Source organism: Linepithema humile, chromosome 8, assembly GCF_040581485.1.
Source record: "Linepithema humile isolate Giens D197 chromosome 8, Lhum_UNIL_v1.0, whole genome shotgun sequence".
Classification (NCBI taxonomy): domain Eukaryota; kingdom Metazoa; phylum Arthropoda; class Insecta; order Hymenoptera; family Formicidae; genus Linepithema; species Linepithema humile.
Genome location: NC_090135.1, coordinates 3,019,539 through 3,039,984, shown reverse-complemented (window position 1 = coordinate 3,039,984; position 20,446 = coordinate 3,019,539). Strand labels below are relative to the sequence as shown.

General features: G+C 31.8%; 2 protein-coding genes across 6 annotated transcripts; one reads left to right on the top strand and one right to left on the bottom strand.

Annotated features, from left to right (window-relative positions):
- Window positions 1-8,479: 8,479 nt before the first annotated feature.
- LOC105674228 (putative nuclease HARBI1) lies at window positions 8,480-10,263 on the top strand. Its single transcript, XM_067360878.1, has 3 exons — window positions 8,480-8,651; window positions 8,734-9,258; window positions 9,338-10,263. Exons 2-3 carry the CDS (start codon window positions 8,782-8,784, stop codon window positions 10,142-10,144), a joined length of 1,284 nt encoding a protein of 427 aa, XP_067216979.1. The 5' UTR covers window positions 8,480-8,651; window positions 8,734-8,781; the 3' UTR covers window positions 10,145-10,263.
- A 2-nt stretch (window positions 10,264-10,265) lies between these two features.
- On the bottom strand, window positions 10,266-20,408 carry LOC137001750 (protein enabled homolog). Of its 5 annotated transcripts, none has more exons than XM_067360881.1 (5): window positions 20,348-20,408; window positions 14,305-14,661; window positions 11,350-11,706; window positions 11,148-11,262; window positions 10,266-11,068 (listed from the first exon to the last, which is right to left on the bottom strand). In XM_067360881.1, the coding sequence occupies exons 3-5, from the start codon at window positions 11,698-11,700 to the stop codon at window positions 10,749-10,751; spliced, it is 786 nt and encodes a 261-aa protein (XP_067216982.1). In that variant the 5' UTR covers window positions 11,701-11,706; window positions 14,305-14,661; window positions 20,348-20,408; the 3' UTR covers window positions 10,266-10,748. The 5 variants fall into 5 exon arrangements, with proteins under 5 accessions (XP_067216982.1, XP_067216981.1, XP_067216980.1 ...); XM_067360880.1 differs by lacking the exon at window positions 20,348-20,408 and adding an exon at window positions 14,721-15,969; XM_067360879.1 differs by lacking the exon at window positions 20,348-20,408 and having other exon boundaries at window positions 14,305-15,969.
- Between the last annotated feature and the right edge of the window lie 38 nt (window positions 20,409-20,446).

Sequence of the window (20,446 nt, the reverse complement as noted above, 5' to 3'; positions counted from 1 at the left end):
TGCAGACCACTCCAATTTAAATTTATGAAAGAAACACCATCCAATACCTTGCAAGATTACAATTTTTATATGGATGAAATTAACAACCTGCAGCCTTCAGTGGAAAATAAATGTGATAAATCTTTTAAAGTTACTCACACTTTATATTGCACAATGATTGATGGAAAAGTGTGTAACGTGTTGACGGACCAGAAATCGACGACATCCTGCAATATTTGTGGAGTAAGTCCAAAAAATATAAATGATTTACAATACATAAAAGAGCTAAAAATTAACGAAGAATATTATAAGTTTGTTTTATCTACCCTTCATTGCTGGATACGATTTATGGAGTGTTTATTACATATTTCGTATAATCTTGATTTTAAGGAGAGTTGTGCTAGAGGATGTAATAAAATTTTACAACAAAACAGAAAGAAACAAATTCAAGAGGGTTTAAAATTGCAATTATCTATTACGGTTGATGTTGTAAAACAAGGATACGGTACTACTAATGATGGCAATACTGCTAGGAGATTTTTTTCAAACCCTGAGATTGTTTCCAATGTACTTGGAATTAATCAAGCACTCGTAGAGAGGTTTGGAAATATTTTGCATATAATGGCAAGTGGTTTCGCAGTAGATTTTGAAAAATTTGAAATATATGCTAGAGAAACTGCGGAATTGTTTATTAATTTGTACGGGTGGTACAGAATGCCTCCCTCTGTACATAAAGTATTACTACATGGTAGTAACATTATGCGGAAGTTAGTTTTACCTATTGGTTATTTTTCAGAAGAGGCTCAAGAGTCTGGAAATAAAATATTTAAAGCTGTTAGACGCTATTATAGTAGAACTTGTTCCCGTCAAAGCAATAATGAAGATATAATGAATTATTTTCTCATTTCATCGGATCCTATTATTAGTGTTAACAGATTACGAAAAGATAAAATAATAAAAGAGTTATCAATCGAAGCAAAAAATTCAATTAAGTTGACCGATCTAAATGATTTAAATAACAATAAAAATAACAATGAAAATAATGACATTTCAGAAGAAGATTCAGAAAATGACAATAGTTCAGAAAATACAGATATTGAAGATTGTTTTGAAAATCTTGGAAACAATGATATTTCTATGGAGATGGAGATAGGATAAATATATATAATCTAATTTTATCTTTTATGTAGTACCTAAACTCTTATTTATCATAAAAAATCAAATTAAAAATTTAAAAAATATAAATAAATAAATAAATATTTAAAAAATATAAAAAAATTTAAAAAATACAAAAAAATTAAAACAAAAAAAACCTTTTCTTACACTGGTACCTTGTCGCGGTGAAAAGGCTTATAATTGCATATTCAGATATAATCAAAGCAATTGAACCAAATCCAGTTACTATTAAATTTTAACAATATATTTACTACTAGCAATTGAGAGACCATATATATATATATATATATATATATATATATATATATATGCAATGTTTTCCATATTGCATCTACCATTGTTAATTTTACAATTTTAATTTGATATTTGAAAAATGACCACAAAAACATTGGATTATCAATTTTCAATTAATTTCATTCAGTATTTAATAAATTCTTGATTTTTATTCACATTTTCCGGATTTCGTCATATTGGATCGATTATTTTAAATTTCACAATTTTAAATATAAATTTGGAATCAGTGTCTCTAACAACTCATGTGTATATTAATTATCTAATTTAAAAAAAATACATTTCAATTTTTTTTTATATTTCGTCATATTAAATCGATTATTTCGAATTTGACGATTTTGACTTAAAATTCGAAATCTACGTCCAAAACAACCTAAGAATATCAATTTTCAAAAAATTTACTACAGAATTCACCGAGTTATCGATTTTTGTCCATTTTTTTTTAATTTTGCCCACTGTGCGGCGGTGATTTTTGATGGTCAGTTTTGTCTCTTTTAAAGGAGATGGAAATTATTGTTATCATCATATTTTAACGGAAATACAATTATCATTATATATCATTTAATATTATATGACTTTATAATTAACATATTATATGAAATACATACATATTATTATGTAATTGTATATACCAAAAGTTGTTTAAATAAAATGTTTAAGTAAACAATTTTTTTGTAAAAAAAGGCAATATTTTTATATAAAAATTTAAATCACATATATAACAGAAAAATTTATTTTTAAACAAAAAATTAAATAATAAGAATTATTATTAATATTATTAATTCTTTCATTCTTGTAAAATAGATGTGTACTTCATATTCCTTTTAAATGTAAGGAAATTATTAAAAGTTATCTTATAATAAAATTAAATATCTGCATCTAATTTTTCAGTAATATAACAGTATAATTTAAATCATAAAAAAAAATTTATAAAAAAGAATATATACTAAGATTCATTGTCAAAATATAAACTAAAAATTTGCATAACTAATTTATATATATATATGGATATATATATAAAACTTTTTTTTTAATTTATAGTATTTTAATTTATATTTGCAAGATAGAAAAATACATATTTTGGAAGCTCATAAATCGATAAACGATATTTAATTATGAAATAGTTAATTTCTTTAATTTTAAGTTCTCTCTTGCCAGGAGATGCGGGATGATTTCTTTATAAAGGGATTGCAATTCAATAATGGAAATGCACGTATTTTGTGAGCACATAAATGGATAAACAATATTTAGTTGAAAAATAATTAATTTTTTTCATTTTAAGTATAGTTCTCTCTTATGTCGGGAAGATGCAAGGTGGTTTTTTTGTAAAGGGGTTGCAACTCAATAATCAAAATGCGCGTATTTTAAAGGTTTATTCTTAAAATTTTATACTACGTTTGAAAATATAATGTATTTTTTGAATATATAATGTATTTTCTCTTTTTCTAGTACTTCTCTCTTGAATTCTATCAATTAAGGGTTGTTTGAAGACTAAGGGGGCGAGCTTAAAAATTGAAACTACATCAGTTTAAAAGCTCATAAATAGCTCTTAATTCTACCGCAAAGATTGATCCAATATTTTTATTTTTAAGCGGTGGGAGGGCTGAGTCGATATCGACTCAGCCCCCCAACGAAAAACATTAAATTCATGCTTAGCGTGACGAGCTCAAAAATTTTAATTTGCGGAATATGAAAGCTCATAAATAGCTTGTAATTTTTTGCTATTGGTTTTTTTATTTGTGCAAGGTGGGGGGGGGGGCAGCTCGACAAAGGTCTAAAACTGAGTATCCGATTATTAATTACAAATCTTCTTTTAATATAAACTCTCCTAGCGTAATACTATATATATATACATTGTTTTATTTACTCATTTAAAGAGTCATTCAATGCGATATCTGAGTCAATACTGGCTTCTTTACTGTCTCCTTTTTCTACTCTAATCCACGGTTTTATTTTATCCGCAGAAAGGATCGTGTTGAATGGTTTAGATGTTAAATTATATCCCGGAATATCTGTAACAACGAACCTATTCTTTTTAAGAATTGCTTTGATTTTATAAGGTCCTTTATACTTCGGCGTAAGCTTTTGATTTATTCCCGGTTTATGTTGTAAAGACCGAATTAAAACTAAATCTCCGACATTGTACTTAGTACACTTTCGATGCCGTTCATCGTATTTCTTTTTATTATATGCCTGCAATTGTTTATCCACTATTCGTGCAAGATCTTGAGACTCTCGTCTTTCAGCTTTAACATCGCGATCTATATCGCGTAACTTATCAATAAAATCGCGTAGCTGCTGATCAGCCATTCGATTCTGCTCAAAACCTAAAAAAATTTTACTCGGTGTCGATCCGACCGCTTTATTTAAAGTATTATTAATAACGTATTGTGCTTTACCCAAAACATTTTTCCAATCCGCTAAGTCATCTGAAAGTTTAGCCAAAGTAGACTTAAGAAAGCGATCAACCCGCTCAACTAAACCATTTGCCCACGGAGAAGCAACTGCAATTTTAACATGCTTAATGTTGTTAACTTCCATGAACTGCGTGAAGTCATTCGAGGTGAAAGCAGTCCCCCTGTCACTAATTATACGCTTCGGGTAGCCAGACATATTGAACACTGTGCTTAAATGTCCAATTGATTCATTAGTATTAGTAGTTTTTGTTGCGAATAACCAAACAAAACGCGAAAACGCGTCAATTATGACCAGAATATGTTTGAACCCGTCCATCGTTTTCTCTAAGGGCCCAAAATGATCAATATGCAGTGTTTGTAAGGGGACTTGATCTCTCTCGAATACCTCCATTTCCCCCTCAGGCTTACCCGCCTTCGCCGAAAAAGTCAAACATTTAACGTAATTGTCCAAATATTGACGCACCTTCAATTTTAGACACGGAAACCAGTAATAAGACAGAATGCCAAACATTGTTTTATCGAAACCCACATGACCGAGGTCATCATGGTAGATACGTATTACATTACTAATGATATTCTCTGGAACCACGAACAATTTTTTATCCTTATAGATTCTAAACAGCAATCCGTCAATCAATGTAAAATATTTATTACCCTTAAGTTCAACACTTTCTGCAATTTGTTTAAGTTTTTCATCGGACAACTGTTTATATAAAAGCTCGTCCTCCAGAGAAATTACATTTATTAACATTATGTTGCGACTCAAACAGTCCACATGCGTCATTTTTTCCGAAGTTCGATGAATTAATTCAAATCTATAGTTCTGTAACAACAACGTCCATCTCTTTGGGTTGGGGGCTATCTTTGGGTTTATATTTATCTTTTTCATTGCTAGAACTAAAGAGTTACAATCTGTCACCACACGGAAGGTGATACCTTGCAAGTATACATGAAATCTTTCTACCACCTTTACAATGGCTAATGTTTCCAATTCATAGCTATGATAACGTTTTTCCGCGTCGACTGTTGCCCTGCTAAAGTACGCAATGGGTGCCCAAATGCCAGATTTTTGCTTTTGAAGTAATATAGCTCCAAACCCCAAAGCGCTCGCGTCTGTATGCAACTCTGTTTCAGCCGAAGGATTATAAATATGCAATACTGGCGCCGATGTTAATTCTCCCTTCAACAATTGAAATGAATCTATACATTCACTGTTAAATACAAAGTCAGCATTTTTTTTAGTTAATTGAATAAGAGGTTTAGCTTTAATTGCATAGTCTTTTATGAATCGTCTAAAAAAACTCGTAAACTCAAGAAAACCTCGCACTTGCCTTATATTAATCGGTTGAGGAAAATCCAAAATAGCTTGAATGTGGCGTTTGCACATAGTAATTCCCCCAGCCAACACAGAATATCCCAAGAACTCAATTTCCTTCCTCAAAAATAAACACTTTGCCCAATTCAATTCTAAACTATATCTTTTCAAAATTGTTAGCACCTCTTTTATTATCACTAAATTTTCATCAACCGTTCTCGTCGAAATCAAAATGTCGTCAATATACAATAAAATTTTGCCCGATTTTAATAAATCTTTTAATATAAAAAAAAGCCTCTTCTGAAACTCTGCGGGAGCTTCCGAATAACCAAAAGGCAATCTTTTATATTCATATTGCGCATTATGTGTTGCGAACGCAAAAAATTTAGTATCTTTCGGGTGTATTCTGATCTGGTGAAAACCGTCACGCAGATCCAACTTCGTAAAGATGCATTTATCGTGCAACTGATCCAATTGATCATCTATTAACGGAAATGGGAATTTTTTAGGAAATATACGCTGATTTAACGGGCGCAAATCCACGCACATACGCCTATTACCATTTTTTTTTGTTACCAAAACAACTCGTGAGCAATAAGGCGAGACGCTGGGCTGAATAATATCACGCTTCAAGAGATCCTCCGTGATCTCGACTTCTTTTTTTTTCATTAAATGACATTCTCCTTGGCGCCTAAAGAGCGACTCGTCCTTCAGATGTACTCTAACACAATAATCATCATTTATTGGTTCGACTATCAATTCACTCACTTCTTCCAGAACGTTTAGCAAATTCTTTTTGTCATTAATTAATAAGTCTGCTTCTAAATTCTCTAAAACTTCGTCAAAAGGTTCTTTTTTTTCTATAGCATTAATAGATAAGATTGAACTCAGCTGCGCGTTCGTTTCTGGCGTATAACTGAACTCATAGTTTCCTCTTTCATAAATAACTCTAATATTCGACTGAATCCAGAATTCACGGCCGATTAGGATATCATGAACCATAGTGCTGTTGTCTACTACATACAGCACCATATCAAAATAATGACCCGGAAGTTTCTCCAACATGACTTGCGCAAAAATTTTACCATATACCGAGATTATTGATCCATTAACTCTGCTAAACTGTAGACTGTCTTTTACCTTAAATAAGGCTTCGCTTCGGCAGAAGTCTCGATGGACGGATTTTTTTATCAAGTTAACCGGGCTTCCCGTATCGACCAGTGCCCAAAACGACACTTGACCATTGACAATACTGCGAAGCATCACACAAAGCTCATCTCTACGCATACTCGCACATTGGCTAATCTTATTTACAGATCTATCGACTATATTTATTTGTTGTGAAGTCTGCGCTTCCTCTTGCGTTACGTGATTCAAGGTAGAAGAGACTCTATAATAAGAATCTGGACATCTGGTCGCACGTTTTTGATTGGCCGCCGCCATTAATGGTCTAAATGAAGTAGGGGCGTGCGACGCATAACCTGTAAGTGACACTTACCCGTAATTTCCTGTGATTTTCTGCGCGCAGTGGTGCAGTGTAATTGTTATATTTGTATATTTAGTGAGTGAGAACAACAACCAAAACAAAAATTGTTAGATCAAAGTAAGTTTTTAGTTTCATTATAATAAAATCCGTTAAATCGCAATCAAATGGCAATGTTTTGCGATTCTACATTAATCAATTTGAGTCATTAATCGTAGGTGATCACCTTAGAACATATATACTGGAAGGGGCATAGCCTATCTAAATATACATAACAAAAGTGTCCCCTACATCTATCTATCCTTGTTTGTACGAAATCGGTCAATGCGCTTGCGCGAATGAATAACCGCTTAAGTTGAAAGTAGAAAGATTTAAAATAGGTGGAAGGCATTTAAAAATTTGATTATAACAATTTATTCTTTAAGTATATTATAATATAATTGCAATATATTATAAATTATATATAATAATATGTAGTAATATGTAATAATAGTCTTGCAAAATAAAATAAAAATAATGATGCACATAACCAAAAACAAATACTGTAATGAACAATAATTATATACAGGATGTACAGGATGAACTAAAATAAGATAACAAACTTTGCGGAGCGAAACCAAACATGAAAAAAAATTTGACATCAACATATGTCCGTCAAACCTACTGTTACTGATATAAAATATATATTATTAATAAAAAATAAAAAAGTAATATTTATTATTATGTAATATTCTCGCTCCTCTAAAGTTTGTTATCTTATTTTAATTATATCTTGTATATATAGTAACTAGTACAATAAAAATTATTATAATAAATAATAAAAAAAATATTTAAAAACTTCATTGATGTTTAAATAGTATTAGTTTTGTATACTTTTTTATGATTATTTCTTTAGACTTAATTATATTGGAAGGCTTGTCATAGATAAGCTTGTCTAGTTTGTCATCACACACATCAACATAATCGACGCATGCGTATTGCAATAAAATGTACAGACAAGGATAGATAGATGTTGAGGACAACGGCAAGTCAGCTATGCCCCTTCCAGTATATATGTTCTAAGGTGATCACATTGCGGCGTGCCATAATTTAAGAGCGAAAATTATTAAGAGATTTGCAGCGTTTAGAATAAAAATAGCATGTAAGAAATACCAGCCTAAGAAAAGGCACTACGATAGTAAAACTATGGCTATGCACAGTGTAAAAAAAAATAAAATATTTTTCAGTAACATATTTATCTTTCACTTCTAATTATATTATTTATATTTTATTAATTTGCAATAAATCTACTTTATTTTTATTCATTTAAGCTTTTTTTAACAAAAGAAATTCATTTTTAGCTTTAAAATTTTTTTTATTAATATCTATTAATTTGTTTTTATTTTAATCTGTTATAATACTCAATAAGTACTCATTCATTTGTTCATATTTATTTTATCACATTCTGATCTGAATTTTCTATCTATAGTAGTAATTATTTTCTACAAACGTCTACAATAATAAAAAAAATAAAAATTAATAAAAATAATAAAATAAAATAATAATAATGATAATAATCTAATTAAAATCTCATATTTTTCATTGGTATAGTTACATCCTGGTACATCCCAAATAAATACATATATTAATTAACACATTTCAAATTTGTCGCACTTTCTATCCCCTCCAATTTTAGACCATTAATGGACGCTCCACCCTCAGATGTCCAGACTCTTATTATAGGGCACGGACTAAGGAATAGAGGGACTGAGTTTAAAGGCCTGTGTCCACGATCCGAGAACTCGGTCCGGTTTTTCGGATAGAACTTTTATCACCAGATGTTTGTCCTCTATTGACTGCAGATGGTGTTATAATCGACTACATAAAGTTAGACTCGTAATTTTAGTTGAGTACCAACATTTTTTTGTGTACAATTAAAAAAACAGGTTATAAATTATATGATCATAACTTATAAATATTTTTGGAAGGATATAAATGTTGAATTATAACCGTAAGTTTTTATTTTATTATTAAGTTTTTATTTCTAATTGTACTGGCATAATATAATTAATTAAATATTTTTAATTGTTTAGGTTTTTGAGTCTTGGTGCCATCCAATTGATTTAAATATTTTTTTAAAAATGAGCAATAAAAAACGGAAACTAAAAAAATTAATAACTATTGCATTATTAACCGAAGCCGTTGAACAAGAGGAATTAGAACAAAAAGAAGTCAAACAGCAACAACGTCGTCGATCGATTTGGACACGCAAGTGGATAGTTCGAAGAAGTCAAGATTTAAGAGGTACAATTCATTTAGCGCACGAAGAACTGAGATTTGAAGACAGTGATTATTTCCAAAGATTCTTCAGAATGCGAACGGATTTATTTGATCGGCTTGTTGAAATGGTGACACCATTTATACAGCGTCAAAATACAAACATGAGAAAATGTATCTCACCAAGAGATCGGTTATCACTCACTCTACGATTTTTAGCCACCGGTGAAGCTTATAAAAGTTTAGAATATTCTATGAAAATACCAGCGTGTACGATTTCTCGTATCATTCCTGAAACAAGCCGTGTAATTTATGAAGTTCTTCGAAAGGATTATTTAAAGGTAAAATATTAGTAACATAATTGATATAAACTTTTAAAATTAATGACGAGAATAAATATTTAACGCTTAATTTTTACAGACACCAAGTACAATTGAAGAGTGGACAGAAATTGCAAATAATTATTTTCAACTTTGGAATGTTTCAAATTGTATTGGCTCTATGGATGGGCGACATATAGAATTCAAAGTTCCACTTACAGACGGATCATTGTATTATAACTATAAGGGTACCAACAGCATTGTTTTATTAGCAATAGTTAACGCTCTTTATCAATTCATATATGTCAATGTTGGCGTTAATGGCAGAGTAAGTGATGGAGGAGTTTATCGTGACAGTGATTTCGCAAAACTATTAAATGATCCACAAAATGTACTTAATATACCAGATGATGCGCCTTTGCCTGGCATGGGTGAATGTATGCCATATATTTTATTAGCTGATAATGCTTTTCCTCTACAAAAACATATATTAAAGCCATACTCATCACGAAATTTGACACATGATGAGCAAATATTTAATTATAGACTGAGCAGAGGAAGGCGAGTTGTTGAAAACAGTTTTGAAATATTAGCAAATAGGTTTCGTGTTCTTTTGTCAACTATGTATTTACCAGTTAATACAGTTCAAATTGTTACTCTCGCATGTTGTGCATTGCATAATTATATCAGTAGCGAAAATGATGCATATTTATATGGAGCAACAGACACTGAAAATGTACAAAATTATGTAATAACATCTGGTGGATGGAGAAATGATAATACACAACTGCGCAATTTGAACATTATCAATATAAGACCTAATAGAAATGCCATTCATATTCGTGATGAATTTAAACGATATTTTAATACTGTTAGAGCAGTTGAATGGCAAGAGCATATGATTTAGTTCGTTTAAGAATTTATATATACACACATGCGCGCGTGTATTTACATAAAGTGTATATGTATTAATTATTTAGATATAAATGTAAGATAATTTTGTATACATTGTAAATAAATTCTGCTAATTTACTGTATTAAATATATATATTTCAAATATAATTAAAACATTTTTATTTAATTTAACAGAACATGTAGTTATAATATATTGGTTCCTGTGCCCACGCGGTAACGCTTTATATATTTTAATATAATATTCTTTAATATATTATATTATATTATATTTATCTTATATTCTCTCAGTCTTTATAATTTTATTCTTATATATTAAATGTTATTAATTTTTAAACAAAGTAATAAGATATAATATCACAAAACATAAATAATATCATCATAACTCTTTGGCATAAAAAATTATATGTTTCTCTATTACTATTAAAAATTATACGTATCTCTATTACAATTAAAAATTATACGTATCACTATTACAATTAAAAATTATACGTATTATTGCAACAAAACAAAAATGTACTATTTACTTTTAAATGTAATTTTGAAAGTAACAAATCAACCCTATGTATTAGTTGATACAAACATGGTAGGCGTCTTTCTTATGCACTGTCTTCATCATCTACTAATTCGATAATCTTTCTTTGTAATCGCTTCAATCGTTTTCTGTCTTTCTTACGTAATTCACTTTCCAAATATAAGGTCCAGTGACGCATTCCATCCTGAACATTGTCATCATCATTAGATATATTTATTAATGCTTGAGATGCAGTCTTCCAAAAATCTGTTCTCGCACTTGATGTTTCTGGCGAAGCTTCTCTCTTTTTTTTCTTACGTTGTGTACCACTTGATGATGCACTACTTAAAGTGGATATTATCGAGGAAGTAGGTGAGCGCCGATTTTTGCAGTCGGCTGTAATAGCTATAAATAAAAAAATAAATTTTTAAAGTAATTACAAATGTTATTTATTTCTAAAAAAAATTAATATAACTTATATTACCATTATTGTTTTTGACAAGATCACACATATCTATATATTGTAAATCTTCCACTGATGAATCATTAATTATATCCAGCACGTTTGTACTGTCTGATATATTGGGTTGACTTTTATGCTGTGAATTAATTATACATAAGATTTTAAAAATTGTAATTTAATATAATAATTCTTCAAATGACAATATAATATTTTTTGTAATTACTATCAGTGAAGATTCTCTTGATCTAGCTGCTATATGAACACTCAGAAATGACATATCGTCAAATAACCACCAGGTGGGTTTGTACACTTCATCAGCCGAAGCCCCGCTCACTTTTGACTGACGAATTTTATTAATTTGCTCTAAGTACTGAGATCGCAAATTATTAATTTTTTTCTTTACTGCATCAACTGTTATTGGCAGTTTTGTTATTTCTTCGTAATTGCGACATATTGTTTGCAGTGCTTGATCACGTTTATTTCGATTATGATATTCAGCAGACTTGGTAACATACAGACAAGGATGTTGCTCGTATAACATTACTAATGTTTTGACGTTCTCTCTGTTATCCATTGTTACCTATAAACAAAAACATGATTATTCTTTCAAAGCGCGAAAGTCAGAGCGCAACAAAATAATGTTCTTGTTAATGCATAATATTAATGTTGTATAATTGATACAAAATATGTCGATAGAAATTGTAAAATAAATTAAAAAATATATATTAAATATATATTAAATGTCTAATTTTAAGAAAACACAAAGTAAAAACAATAATATATATATAATTGTTATAATTTCCCACCCAACAATGTAACTGTAATGTACAAAATGTTATATTAGTTATGTTATTGAGGGAGAAATTATTAACTAAAGTAGTTATAGTATTATTTATTTGTAATACTTTTATTGTTTGTGTTTGCTAGGATATGATTATTGAATACATGTAAATTGCAATTTTCATTATTTTAAAATTCAATTTATAATAAATCAAGAGACACGGTAGTGTCTCGCGCCAAGTTCACGCGCAGCGCAAGACCGACCGTGTATCTTTACGCGAGCACATGAGCTGATAGGAGTCGAGATTTTCATATCTCAATAATGCGTGGACCGATCGAATTTATAATAGGCTCAATCGATAGAGCACATGCGATATACATGATAAAAGTATCTTTACTTTTTTTGTACATGCTTTCTAAAAAAATATATTAATTGCCAAAGTTTACCAAAGTCGAAATATGCCGAAATCTATGTAAGTCTTGGTCGTCGTCGTCGTCGTCTGTTCGTCATCCTTCTCTAATATATAAGTTTGTCCTTTGCCAACTAGAAGCATCAAAATGCGACATGGTTGTCCTTTTCTACAGCCCGCGAAATGTCGATTCCCGCATAAGAGCGTCTTTTTTCTTTCCTTTCTTTTTCTAAAAAATGTCTGTCCTTTTCCAACATGGCGGCGCTTAGACCTGTCAGCTCGCAGCTTTGATGATACTAATCACATTGATATAATTACTATCGGTCGTAAAATGTATACATAACGTGTTGTGGAGACCAATAGAGATAGTGTATATCATCAAAATAATAGTATGCTTTATAAAAAAATTTTTTCTCGTCTTGAAGTGCAGAAGTGTATATTTCTCGTCTTGAAGTGCAGAAGTGTAGCAAGACACATGCTGACAACACTCTTAGGCCGGTATTTAAGAAAACTCTTAGGCCGGTATTATTTAAAAAAAACGGTAAGAAATTTCATATTTTAATATTCTTTTCAGTACATATTAAAAAATACATATACATTTTAATATTCTTTTCAAAATAAAAATTTTGCAGCGGCAGCAACAACGACAGCAATGTCAGCAGGGAAAACAATTTATATACGAGTGCTACGTAAGTTATTTAAAAATTAAAAAAAGCATCCTGAAATGAAAAAAATTACTAATTATATTTGTTTTGTTACAGCACCACGATGGAATCGACGAAGAGGAGGCCGCAGTGGAGGTCGCGGTGGAAACAGAACGTTCCACCTCCACTTTTAATATTAATATTAAATATATTTTGTAAAAAAAAATACATATTTTGTATTTTATTTAAATAAAATGTTAATGTATTTATATATATAAATAAATACCATGTAGTATTATATCTCCTGATTTACTATTATCCTGAAATAGATAGAGTATAGTGTAAATCCTGAAATAGATAGAGTCGTGTAAAGACGTTTAATTTTTAATATAATATTCAATCTAAGAGACGTTTATCTTAATTGTTTAATTTGTGGTATTTACTAAAAACGTCTGTGCACGGCTCTATCTATTTCAGGATATTATCCTGAAGGATCCAGGATAATATCCTGAAATAGATAGAGTAGTGTAAATCCTGAAATAGATAGAGTCGTGTAAAGACGTTTAATTTTTAATATAATATTCAATCTAAGAGACGTTTACATATATTTATTTTATAAATACCACAAATTAAACAATTAAGATAAACGTCTCTTAGATTGAATATTATATTAAAAATTAAACGTCTTTACACGACTCTATCTATTTCAGGATTTACACTACTCTATCTATTTCAGGATAATATCCTGAAATAGATAGAGCCGTGCACAGACGTTTGATTAGTAAATACCACAAATTAAACAATTAAGATAAACGTCTCTTAGATTGAATATTATATTAAAAATTAAACGTCTTTACACTATACTCTATCTATTTCAGGATTTACACTATACTCTATCTATTTCAGGATAATAGTAAATCAGGAGATATAATACTACATGGTATTTATTTATATATATATAAATACATTAACATTTTATTTAAATAAAATACAAAATATGTATTTTTTTTTACAAAATATGTATTTTTTTTGTATTAAATATTAAAAGTGGAGGTGGAACGTTTTGTTTCCACCGCGACCTCCACCGCGGCCTCCTCTTCGTCGATTCCATCGTGGTGCTGTAACAAAACAAATATAATTAGTAATTTTTTTCATTTCAAGATGCTTTTTTTAATTAAATAACTTACGTAGCACTCGTGTAAATTGTCCTCCCTGCTGCCACTGCTGTCGTTGTTGCTGCCGCTGCCAAATTTTTATTTCTGAAAAGAATATTGAAATATGTAATTTATGTTAATTTATGTTAATATATATAAAATAACCGTTTATAATGTATGTTAATCTTACTATTTATAATGTATGGTGGTAAGTTGGATAAGTTGGATAAGTTCGATTCCAAAAGCGATAATGAGAGTTGGTGTGGTGACGGTAGCGGCGGCGGAAGCGGATCCGAAGGCGGCGGCGGCGGATCCAAAGGCGGCGGCGGCGGCGGCGGATCCAAAGACGGTGGCCCCGGTGGCAGCGGCGGTGGCCCCGGTGGCAACGGCGGTTCCAGTGGCAATGGCGGTGGTCCCGATGGCAACGGTGTATTATTAGTAAACTGTTGTTTGAAAGCCTTCAGTTCTTCTCGCAATGCAGCGATTGCTGCAGCATCAGAAATCGCTGCATTGGGAGAAGTATTTTCTTTTTCTGTTTCGCTCACTTCTGTAATCATATTTTTTTTTATTACATTAATTCTATATTATATTATACTAATTACTTACTTTTTTCTGGCTCTGCGGACATTTTGTGTCATCTGTCAGAGTCGACAGCCATAGAGTCGCATTTATAAATAACTTACAAACTGTGCTACGCCTCAAAAGTATTCAATTGGTGTTTTCCGTAACCAATCGCGTTTATAATGACAGCTGACAAATCACAATGCAGCATTTCCACTTCTCGTAGCAAAAAGTCATGGTCGTGTTGTCCCACTTTATGTAAAATTGATAATCCAGCTTTGATTAAACGTTATCAAAAATTTCTTGAAACTGTTGATACATGTGCTTTAAAAAATATACCTACATTGGTAGAAGATATGTATGAATGTACAGTAAAAACTTCAGATTTAAAATTGGGTCACGCGCAAAGTTGTTACATCGATTTAACTCTTTGTAAAGCGATGCTTTTACCAGTTGTATTGCTATCGCCTCACTTTCCAAAAGTAAGAAATATTAAACGTTTGATTTATCAATTCACAAGTGTTTGTGGACAAATGTTTAAGTTAGATAAAGCATTAAATTGTGCTAATTTAGATGTATTAAATGAAATTGTGACTGCAGCACAAGAAATAACAGATATGTACAAACGTAAGCAAAGCGATGCAATTGCAAATGAGGATGATATATTTTCTAAATATAAGAATGCATTTAAGATATTGAAAAAACACTTAATGGATACACCGCGTCATGCTTGTGTATCATGTGAAAGACTTTGTTATAGAAGAAACATTTCTGAGATCACAAGTCTTAGAATAAAAATGGATACTCCAATTTGGAAAGATTTAATGGAACATGTAAAAAAGCAACAAATTAATTCGCAGTACATATGTATTTATTGTAAAGGAAAATTTCGTGAAGGTTCGATGCCTGCATATTGCATCTTGAATAATCTTTGTACAAATCATGTGCCGGATGTGATATCATCTCTTAACACATTCGAAAAGATTCTTATACAGAGAGCTAAAGCGTTTCAAACTGTTGTTAAAATGGGAACTGTTATGAATAAAAAATTACCTGGAAGACAAATGATACAAAAAGTTAAAGGTAGAACCTTTCATTTACCACTTCCAATACAAGAGACATTAAACAAATTATGTTCTGAAACTGATGCGATAAATATTAATCATGAATTATATATCTTAGTTAGAGGTATTCCCACAAAATCTAAAGTTATCTGGGAAGAGATGGTAAATGTTACAAAAGTAATTGATGCATTGATGTGGTTGAAGAACAACAATCTTTTATATTCTGGAATAATAATACCGAATTCACACGATGATTTAGTTTTGCAATTGAATAATATGGAATTCCAAATGCAAGAGGATGAAAATGTTGAAGAAGATATATTTAATGAGGAACATGAATTATTAAGTAATTCAAAATCCAAAATGCAGGAAATGGAAAACGTTGAAGATAAGGCATTGAGTCGACATGAGGCATTACTAACTCAGATTATTAATGATAATGATAACTATGAGCAATATTCTATATATCCATTATATGAAAAAAGGGAAAATAAAACTGCAACGGCTTTATATCAAATGTTAAAAATTCAGGATATACTTATGGATAATCGTGAAAAATGTTTGGATTTGTTATGTTTTCCTGATTTATATCCTTACGATATTAATGGAGAGCATGCAGATAGGGAGGTCAAGCTTCATGACCATGAATTCATTAAATGTCGCTTAATGTCCAAACATCCGCAGTATAGATTAAATCAACAATATCTATTTTATTTGTTAAACGGTACCAATATACGTCAGTTAAAACGTGGAATTTATCATAAAATGTATACTACTAATCAACGAGCTCGTTATACGGCTAAGGAATATTTAGAGGCAATGTCCAAAGATTTATTAGATTCTGATTTGAGCACAATATTTGCGTCGCTAAGGAATACGGAACAATTTTGGCGTAGACCGAGAAGTGATTTAAATTGTATGACACACCATTATGGACCCGCAACATGGTTTCTAACATTAAGTCCTGGTGAATGGTTGTGGGAAGAATTAGGTGAATACATTCGTGAAGTAAATGGATGGTGTGATACATCGTTAAGCACCAGTGCACTTATCGCTAAAGATCCTGTGTCAACATCGAGATTTCTCGATAACATGTTTTGGGCAATGCTTGATTTTATTTGTTCGGAAGATAATCCAATTGGAGAGGTAATGCATTATTTCTGGCGACGAGAATATCAAGGTAGAGGAATACAACATTTTCATTTATTAATTTGGATTAAAGATGCCCCAATTATTGGTGAATCTAGTATGGAAAAAGTTTCCAAATTTATTTTACAACATGTTAGCTGTAAAATTCCAAATAAAAATATCTCACCACTATTGCACAGGCGTGTTAATACACATCAACGACACAAACATAACGACTATTGTCTTCGTTCTAAAAAAGTAGGACGTAAAGTTGTTCGAGTATGTCGTTTTGGATTTCCTCGTTCTGTTACTGAGTCTTTAAAAATAATTGAGGTCAAAACTGCAATAGCAGGTAGAAAACAATTGAAACATAAAAGTAGGCTTTACAATATTCCTCGAACAGAAGAAGAAATCAATATAAATGATTATAATCCTGTCCTTTTAACTGCTTGGGAAGGAAATATGGATATACAATTTATTGGCGAAAAATCGACATTGCTTACCTGGTACATTACCAAATATATGAATAAAGCGGCAAAATGTGAGTTGTCTGATATTATTCTTGATGCTAAAAATAATACAAATAAATCATTGGCCAGCCGTCTTTGGAATATTGCTTTGCGATTTACGAGTAACAGAGAATGTGGAGCTCTTGAAGCTGCTGATACATTACTGGGTATCGCTTTATATGGAACCGATTCAGATACAACTATTAGATGGTTAGATGTTAATCGAATTAGATCACAAAAATTAAAAACTCGTAAAGAGATTGAGGCACTTGCTAGTCAATCGACAGATTTATTTCATGAATTGTTGATAGATGATCACTATCCACAGAGACCAGAAGAACTGGAATTTATGTCTCTTTACGAGTTCGCAAAATGGTATGATATCAGAAAAGCCAAACCACGAAATAACAAAGGTGAATTTTATAAAATGGGCAATGGTTACTATCTTATACGACGACAGCGAGGATATCTTATCAATCATTATAAATATAATATTAAGATACAACCGGAAAATTATTTCTTTTCATTATTACTTATGTTTCAACCGTGGAACAAATTAGAAGATCTTAAAAATGAATGTGATACTTATGCAGAATCATTTCACAAAGTAAAACTACACTTAACGGAAGCATTAAAATATCACGAAAAGCTAGAAGAATTGCAAGAAGCATTTGAAGCTGCTAAACAGTTGGTTCAAGAATGTTTAGATAAAGCACAAAAACGTGAATCACAGGATGATCCTGATAATCCGATAGGTGTTGAAAATATAGAAGCGGGTGAAGCGATGCAAGACTTTAAAGATCTCGATGATAAGAATAATATTCAAGAAATTGATGTCTCTGAAATGATAGGACAATTAAACATGGATCAGAAAAGAGTATTTGACAGAATCATTACCACTATACAGTCAGATAAATTAATATTGCGACTGTATGTTAGCGGAGAAGGTGGTACTGGAAAAAGCTTTTTAATCAAAACTCTTACATGTTGGATCAAACAAAATCTCGAAAAAGATACTGCTGTATCAGCACCTACTGGTATAGCAGCGTTTAATATAGACGGCTTGACAGTTCATAGATTGCTTCAATTACCTGTTGAACATGGTCATACTTCTAAATATAGAAAATTGTCTGACCATGTGTTACCAATTCTGCGAACGGAGCTAAAGGATGTTATTCTTTTTATAATTGATGAAGTATCAATGATATCTAATTTGACTTTTATGTACATACATCTTCGATTGTGTGAAATATTTGACACAAGCGATTGCGACGATGGTTGGTTTGGAAAAAAGCATATTCTTTTGCTTGGAGATTTACTTCAATTACCTCCTGTACGTGAAGATTTTATCTTTGCAAACTTCTCAAAGGAAAAGATGGATAAATATTTCGGTTGCTTAGGAGTTGCAAATTTGTGGACAACATTATTTAATTATGATGAATTAACAATTAATATGCGTCAGAAAGGAGATGGATCTTACCGTGAATTGTTATCGAGAGTTCGTATTGGTTTACTAACAAAATCCGATTCTGACATTCTACAAAAGAGAAAGATATCTTTTGAGGGAGATTCCTTCGAGTCTAGATTAAACGAATTGTGTAATTTTATTAATAATATGACATCAGATACTGTTTGTTTGCTGCCTACTTGTCACATGTGTGATGTTTTAAACGCTGCAATGTTAAGTCGTATTCCTTCGAAAGAAATAGTATTAGTTGCTGAAGATACGGTCAAGTGTAGTCCATATGTAAAAAAAAAGTGTTAAAGGTATTGGAAAATAATGATGAGGACAACTCTAAAACAGCTGGGTTTTCGGAACGTATTACTATAAAAATTGGAGCAAAAGTTATGATAAGACGTAACATAGATGCTACTTTAGGTCTTGTAAATGACACGATTGCTCAAGTGATTTCAATTGTACAAGATATATCTACCGATGGCGTAGAAAGCATTAAACTTCTTTTACTATCAGGTTCGGAATATTTAATTCAAAGAGTAAGTTTGCGACGACTTTTCCGTCGGGCAGAAGTACACCCGCCGGTAAGCGTGTCAAACCTCGTTGCTCTATTTTATAGATCTTAATAATTATTGCAAAACTTATAGTTGGGCGCCAGGCGGATTAACGCGCCACACGAACAAATTACGTTAGAGTCAATATTTTTCTTTAAAGAGCAACGGCAATAAGCGCGACTAGCCCACTCTACAAATGGCAGAGGGGCGAGGTTCTTTAGAGATGCTAACCCGGTTTGGAGAGAGGAGTCTGAAATAGACGGTTATTAAGAACACGCTAATCAGTAACAAGTAACATGTATTTCCAGTAATGAGGTGATATAGATAATTGAGTAATCAAGTGAGTTTGACGCCGGGTGATCGGCGCCTTAACAATTCCGTGGAGCGGAGACATAAATTACCTCGGAGAGAGGCTCTATGATTTTGGATATTCGACTCGCGGAAATCCGCGTACTTCCGTCTCACGCGATATAATATTTTCGACGTACCAGTTCTATACTTCTCATTGGGTACGGTCGTTGCTATTCACTCTACGTTAATCTCTCTTGATAATAGTCAGCGTACAACGCAATTCTTTCCTTACACGATTCTTAATTGTTCTTAGTATTAACGCTCAACAGAAGGTCGAGATGAGAAATACACGACAGGCTAACTTCAATAAGTTCTTACGCTCGGTACACCATTACGAGAATTGACGCGAAATTATTACTTATACAAACGACATTATACTATACAAAACGACCGTCGGCTCGGCAGCCCCGAGGGGAATAGCATGGTGGAATCTTATTCTATAGAAGCGGTAGTCAGCGGGGCCCGGCCTAAATCTAACCTCGCACAATATCGCGAGACATTTCGATACTCTTCATACTCTTTCACGAAAACCAGGCGGGTTCTTATTTCCGCGAGGCTCGGGCCGCCTACTGATACCGCTCTTACCGCGAAGTCGAAGTGGTGGCCTTACAAAACGCCGGTACGCCCGTTGTGGTCCTCGAGGTTCCGCCCAGGTTGCCGACTCGCCGAACAGTGACGACAGCGAGGCTCGCCGGACAGCGGTGACATT